General features: G+C 33.5%; 1 protein-coding gene across 1 annotated transcript; it reads right to left on the reverse strand.

The window, feature by feature from the left end:
- Positions 1-6,638: 6,638 nt before the first annotated feature.
- Positions 6,639-7,565, reverse strand: LOC149539997 (uncharacterized). Its single transcript, XM_089802639.1, has 2 exons — positions 7,290-7,565; positions 6,639-7,148 (listed from the first exon to the last, which is right to left on the reverse strand). Exons 1-2 carry the CDS (start codon positions 7,563-7,565, stop codon positions 6,639-6,641), a joined length of 786 nt encoding a protein of 261 aa, XP_089658765.1.
- Positions 7,566-7,839: the final 274 nt, after the last annotated feature.

A 7,839-nucleotide genomic window follows, 5' to 3' on the forward strand; every position in this document is an offset into this window, starting at 1 on the left:
CAGTCACAACTCATGTCAAGAGAGTGAGAGTGGACTGGCCCCATGTAGGCACTACTCTGATAGTCACAACTCTTCACAAGGAGAGTAGATTGGCCTTGCAAAAAAACAAATAGAACACAGCTTTGGCTCCTTGACACTTGACACTAGACCCATGAAAATGGAAGAAGAAAACCACAACCTCACGACTCTCAGCCCATGACACTCGTCAAGATCCAGTCATAGTCACAAGCTCATGATAAGGGAAGAGCTGGCAAAATATGAACACTTTAGAATGGAAAATGATGTGCAATGTCTATATACTTTCATTTTTTTCCTAATGTCTATATACTTCTAGAAACTCAGAATAGGAAAATATTTGCAATTATAATCAATTTTTGTTGATGAGTATAATATATCAAATTTTTAGTAACATTTTTTATAACTAAATAGATTTTGATGCACAAAATTTTATATTGTAGCATAAATAAGAAAATGAAGGATGGAGCTTGACAATTAGTTTATACAAAAGTGGTAAAAATCGAAAAGAAAAATCAATTTTAAAAAAAAAGCATAACTAATAATTTCATGAGGCCACCTACTCATAAAATGTTCCTTAAAATGTGGAGCAGTGACTGCTAGCCAAATTAAGCTTAGCAGCCACATGGGGACCTCCTTTAAGAGCATGGGAATATGATTTTTTCTAATGTTTGTGTAAAAAATATCCAATGATATGTTCTTTTGTGAAAAATATGATTTATGTAAACCATGTCATTTGTCACTTCTTTCAATTGTCATATTTGAGACCACAACGATTGATGATATATGATTTCTTTAGGAGGATATTTTATTGATTATTTATTAGGTTATAATCATTTATTTGTAGGGTCAACTCATGGTTGTAAGCTCAAAATCTCATCTTTTTATAGATCAAATGAGTCTATGGGTTGTGAGGCCTATTAATGGATCATGCAACTTGTGTATAGAGCTATAGATTTTATTTTTGCAAGAGTGAGCTATGAAAGTAAACAAACTAACAAGAAAAGCAACTAGAAAAACCTCCCAGACCAATAGCCAACATACCAGTACCACAACCAACACACCATCAAAGAAAAACCAATTAGAACAAGGGAACTTATGATTTTCCTTTTAATTTAAAGTCTCCCTTGTGCGACCAGAGGTTCATATCTTAAGGGGGAGCAGTAGGCTTAGTTTTCATTCTTTTAACTACAATCCAACCATCCTCAACTGTCGCAGCCTCAACAACCCAAGCCTCTGAAGAAATAGAACAATGGAACCCATGGGACATAGAAGCCACAACAATCTCCCTATGAGAATCAGAGGACGAATGGCCCCAAGGAAGAGCATCTGATATAGGGGTAGAAATCAAAGAGGGGACATCCTCCTCTACCACGGGCACCGAATGATAGTTAGAACAGACCTCAAACATAGAATCCATGGGAGAAACCAAGGATTTTTTCACCTTATAGTGCTTAGAAGAGGCCCCTGACCACCAAGAAGGTGGTCACCTTGATTTGGTCTTCCTAGCAACACAATGAGCAGCAATGTGACCTATCATGTGACAAATCTTGCAACGAAAAGGGATGCCTTCGAAATCCAACATTTGATTCCAGGAACCCCTCGAGGAATCCAAGAAAATCACCTTAGGAAGGCCCTTAGAAACATCCAGCTCAACAAGAATTCATGCACACGTCGAATGGAAAATATCTGAAGTATCAGAATCCACATATAAATAATCACCAATAACATTCCTAATAGTTTCAAAAATAGAATCTTGCCAAAGATGCATCAGGAGATTCAAAAACTGGACCTAGATAGGGAACTCGTTAAAGGACTCTGAAAGTAGATCAAAATCCATATGCCACGGTTTGGCCATAACTAGATATCTGCCCTACCAAGAAAAACTATTATGAAACAAAATATTCTTCCTATCATTAGTACTTTCAAACTTAGCTATAAAGAAGCCTTTTATAGATGGAATGATGTGGACATTATTGTCTATAAGTGGTTCCGAATGCTTAAAGATCCAAGCATGTAGATCAACAAGAGAGGACCAAAAACCCTGAAAGCAAAAAATAGTTGCAAAAGAAGAAAGCTATTTTGTTGTATGGAAAATATCTTCAATTGTTTTTGGGTCTAAAGAAACCCTAATAAGCTTTAAAACACTTACAGGCAAAACATGAGAAGGCCCAAATGAAATGGCATGAGGGATAGCACCATGTAATCTAGCTTCAAAGACAACCACATCTGCAAAAGTCCTTCCCCCAGAACCAGGAGAACGAGGGACAAACTGAGAAGAAAGGGTGCCAAACTTAGAACCAGGAGACCCTGAAATAGAATGAGGGGTAGACAAAGAAGGAAGGGCACCAAATGCAACTCTACCCCCACCCATAGCATGGCCATGACCACCAAAACATGCAGCACCTTCACCTGAATGATAGGTGAGAACAGAAGCCGACACATTTTCAAACACAAAAGCAGCAGGAGCGAGAGACATAGTGGGAGTTGTTAAATGTTTATGTTACATTTTGATGATATGACATATCTTATCGAAGTAACCAAAAAATAGTGAAGCTTTTGAATTCATTTTTAGGTCCAATTTTCATAGTCCTTATTTTTTTGTTTGCAAGGAAGTTAATGTCAATGCATTCCAATACAAAATTTCATCATGTGTTGATAAGGGATTCATTTTAAGCCTGCAAGTTTGTGTTGGGATAAATCTTGTTTTAGATATGATTTCATTTGAAATTCATAATATTGTGGTAATTACAAATTGTAATAATAGAAATTGGATATGTGAGATGAAGTTGAATTTACAAATGAAAGGTCTATGCAAGTGAGTGATAGAATAAAAACTTATTGATAAAGCAAGCATGGAAATCAAGATAAACTAGATATGAATGTACAAGATAAATTTAATGTTGAAAATAAAAAAATGCTAAATAAAATATGGAGAAATTCAAAAAAAATGTTTAAAAGGACCAACAAATTATGATGGTAATTTTAAGGAAAATAGCTCATTGGAAAAATGAAGGTATGAGATATAATGAGTGATCATAATGCAAATTAAAAAAATGTAGTGAGAAATCAACTCGCATGATGATGTTTAAATATGAAGACTTCAAAATTTTAGATGTTTTAATTACAAGCCTTCTAGATGACCACCACTATTTTATTTGCATATTAGAATTAGCTTAAAAAACTAAGAATATCTAAAGTTAGACAAAGTGAACAAGGCTTTGTTGAATAAAAAGATTGGCTGAAAATGCTCATAGATTCTAGTAAGATACCTCAAATGTATATGACTAGAGGAGAATATAAGAATTATAATTAAATTAAATCATATCAAACTAAAGTAATCAACACTTATTTATCAATGGTCCCATAATATTGGTTCCCACTTTTTGGCCAACCTCGACACTAAAACAATGTTTATTTTGAAAAACTCCACTTTCAAAATCCTAAATAATTTGAGGATGATGTAAACTGGTGATTTTTAGAATTTTCTTTCTAGTGTCCTGCTATGCTGGTGTATTGCAGAGCATAGTGCACAAGTAGGATAATTGGCATGCTTAGTAAATAAGTAAGATAAGAGTAGTTGTTGGTCATTCATTTTAGATGGTTTTATGCCATTTTTAAGCTGGGCAACAAGAGCTAGGCTTTCTTGTTGATGTGATTTTAGAGAACCTTTAGTCAAAAAAACTACCCCTATTCTCAATTATTTGCCTGCTCCCATGAGTGGATGGATCGTTTAATGCTCATGCCCTAGTAGGCCTCGCTAAAGAGGTCTCGATCGAGATGGTGTAGTTGCAATGTGGGGTGGGATGATTTTGATAAGCCTCAATCAACACTCTTGCTCCACCTTACTCTTATTCTTATGCTGATGCAACATTTTGATTATGCATGTCAAGGTCCATCAATAAGAATAGGGAGGGCTGATTGGTCCTCGCTAAAGAAGCTAAGTTGGTATGGAATTAGTTTATCCATTAGCAATCAAATTATAGGTATCAGTAGGATATGTTTAAGAACTAAAGGCATGGTGGGGGTAGAGACACCAATAATTTTAGTAGCATCAGGGGTAGAGTGAAAAACATTGCCAATTGACCACCCAGTAGACCTCGTAGAAGATTGAGATAAAGATGCATATCGAACAGAAGAACTAGTCCCTACTATTCTATAGGCCTTGAAATAGTCAATATGCAAGTTGGTCTCATTTCACCATATACATCACTAAAGAGTAAAACAAAGTCATTATGGAGGAACCACTAAAACTATCCAGCTGCTTCCTACTTATAAAAGAATAAACAAGCTTATTATCAACTTTCTATATAAGAATTGAAAGAAGAACTCCAATAGTAGGGCCCATTAGTATAGTAGGGGCCAAATCCATTAGCCAGACTTCGATCTCTTCTTATTGGTAACGTCTAAGGCAGAGCATTTGGTGCCCGTTTAGTTGTAGGGATAGGAATTAAGAATAAGTATATGTTATTCTAGATTCAATATTCTTGCATTTGTTATTCCAAATTTGCAATTCTTGATCTGTTTGGTTCACCTAGAATTTGATGAGGAATATGTTTATCCCAAGTTTGGTTGTGCCAAAATGGAATTGGAATAGGATTATTTATTAAGTTATTTTTTGTTTTAATTTAATATTTTCCCCTTTTACATTATTTTGAGTTGGTTTATTTTATTATTATTAGTTTTAAATAAGTTATTTTTTTCATTTTACGAAATTAAATTATCAAACACAAAAATGTATTACAAAAATAAAGAGAATCATGAACAATAATGCACAGTAGAATTTACTTGTAATATACATAATTAGTCACCAAAATCATAAATTAGTTACCATATTCATAAATGAGTTTTACATAATGAAATCGTATAATCCATATTAAAATTGTCCACTACTTTTATACGAAATCAAAAAAAAGTTACAATCTACAATAGTTGCTCTGAATTTTATCTACATTTACACATATGGTCCCAATAGACCAATGTGATTGACACAATTATAATGCACACGACGCCTCTCAGAAACATGATTTCACCATCTCAAAACTTGCACATCTTGCAATCAATAATTTCATGTGTTGTAGATTTAGCTACTATAGATATAGGTGGGACATCATCAACCCATAGAAAGAAATTACAACCACTATCCCCCTATAAAACCAAATCTAAATTAGTGACTGCTACACTAGTTGTAAAGTAAAATATAAGCATACAAAAAAAATAGTAACAACCTTTCATTTATTGGGGCAACACAAGAATTTTCATTCTGCATTATTTGCTGTGTACGAGGTTTTCATTGCTATAGGACCAGTGCCACACTCACACATTGGTAAATTTAAATCCATTAACCCTATAAAAATAATAAACAAATTGAACACAGTAAAAGCATTCAATTACCAAGATGATATATTTTTACATATGTCCATTGAAACAACAAAACTAGCAAATATAAATTTAGATTTAAACAAGCTATAACAACAAATATAAGTAGTTGCAATAGTAAGCTTTGTGTTTTTCAAATTAATAACATCACTATCATTATTCTAATTGTAGACATTCTATCAAACACTTCACAGAACATACATAACCATTAGAAGATTTGTTCACTCAAAACTTTAAAATAGTTTTTCAAGTTGCAAGAAATCTCCACCATAGAAATGTTATACTATTAAGATAGCTTGTGCAAGTACATGGAACTTATCAATAAAAATAAGAAATATCTGTGAAAAATAGAAAGCTCTATGGCCTCTAGTTTGTAACACAATACATGAAAGTACCACCAAAAATATTCAGAATGCTAAAAGTATCCATGTTTCACATTTGTGGTGTCAGCAATTCTGATTTAGCATTTCTCTCTAGCAATTTGGATATAAACTTCAAAAAAATACAGCTTGTGAAACTCTTGATAGATATAAAATATATATTGTATCTGTGATGGATGCAAGTTTTGTAATGGCAACTAAATGGCATTATAAAATCTTGTAAACAAATTGATACTATGGTTGTCCATTCATCAATTCAAGATTTGACCTTTTGCTAAACACTATCAATGTTAGACATAGCTCCCATCATGCTCCTACCAAAGCATGAATAAATATTCTAAACCCATCATTTTCAAGTATATAGAAAGGAACAAGTTCATATATATACTGAAGCAATTGAAATGATCTAAATATAAAACAAACAAACAAATATTTTCCTTTGTCTAGCACTAAAGACTCGGTTATTGGCCTGACACAACATAATGCTCAAATCTTAATATATCTATTTGAGCATTTACTATCCATGACAACACATGGTCCAAGTGTGGAAGCAATAATGGCTGAAATGAATCAGCATTAACATTTTGATGAAAATTAGTGGTATAATATAGAACAACAAGAAGTGACTTGAATGTAGCATGAAAAGTAGTGATAAAATATAGAACAACAAGAAGTGAATATAGCAAGGCTGAAAAGTGGCTTCTTGCATTAATATATGAATATTGTAGCAGATAAAACACATTCTTGAGAACTTATATTGCGAAAACTAAATTTCAATTGTAACTAAACTATATGTTTGAAACTGTCTATAGGAAAACTCATATTGCAATTTAAAATGAAACAATTAATAACAATCCAACATGTTTATAATTCTCCAAACTTATATATGAAGTAATCTTCCCTCACCTCTATATCCATCTCTAAGAACCAAATAGCTCTTGTAGGTTCATGCATAAAAGTATCACATGCCACATTCATAGTCTCTCGCCTAAGTTCGGGGATGGCTTTCAGAGCAATTAACACATCAGCAACATCTTTCTTAGTATCCTCTTTATCAACCTTGATAATGCAAGGCTTACTAATTCCCTCCTGTATCATATGGATGCTTTCAGATATTGCATCCAAAGAAGCGGCCATGCTCGCCTTCCTCCTTTTTGGTCGTCTTGTTGATGGTATACATGGATTATCTCTAGTGGATGCAATTGACTGATTTGATTGAAGGAAATTTTCATCTAGATCAATAACAACATTCACATGTGTATTAAAATCCTCATCCTCATCTAAATCAATGACATCAGCAAAAAGGTTACCATCTTCAGTATCTTGCATCGTTGCAACTATGTTTCCTTCCACCATGTCATCCCTAACAAATGGCTATCAGGTCATTAAAATAGCTAAATGGTACCTCTTGTACACTTTGGAAGTCTTGAATTCCTTTCTCTACACATTTTTACATAAAATAATTAGATGTTTGTCTAACATTAGAAATTCAAAAACCTTTGAAGAGCAGTTTACCTTCAACAATTCATCCCAAACAATATCCTCAACATCCATGAATTGTGTTGTCTCATTCCAAGCAAAGCCACTTGTATTTCGTAACTCTTTCATTACTCTATAGCTCGCCTTCCATGTTTTCAACTTGTTCTTGAAGTTCTCTTTTCCAAGATTCAACTTCAAATCTTCATTGAATCTTTTTTCTATGGCTGTCCATGCCTCTTTTCGAAAACCTCCTTCGCCTTTTCTTTCTTGGCGAACTTGTTCTAGGAGAAAATCTAGGAGCTTTTGCTCCATCTCTCTAGTCCATATCACTTTTGGACTTCTAGAAGAACTAATAGTTGGTAGAAATGGGGGGAGCAATGGGTGTAGCAATGGGGAGCATATAAACCTCTTCATGTATGCTGGTCATTAGATTGGTGAAAGGAATTTTTATCTCTTAAATAAGAAACTATTATATTGCTGCAGACTTCACATAATTAATGAATAGTCAGTATAAGTGTACAATAATATTATAAAGTAAGCATCACAATTAAATACAAGAAATTTATTAGTGTAAAGAATTGATTGC

Source organism: Cupressus sempervirens, chromosome 9 (assembly GCF_028749045.1).
Source record: "Cupressus sempervirens isolate cs-2001-9-10 chromosome 9, ASM2874904v1, whole genome shotgun sequence".
NCBI classification, from domain to species: Eukaryota; Viridiplantae; Streptophyta; class Pinopsida; order Cupressales; family Cupressaceae; genus Cupressus; species Cupressus sempervirens.

Bases quoted from the DNA above. Each gene is read 5' to 3' on its own strand.
- LOC149539997 (XM_089802639.1), bottom strand. From the start codon at position 7,565: ATGGAGCAAAAGCTCCTAGATTTTCTCCTAGAACAAGTTCGCCAAGAA. The intron at 7,149-7,289 runs GTAAACTGCTCT...ATGACCTGATAG, and splicing joins TTTGGGATGAATTGTTGAAG to CCATTTGTTAGGGATGACAT.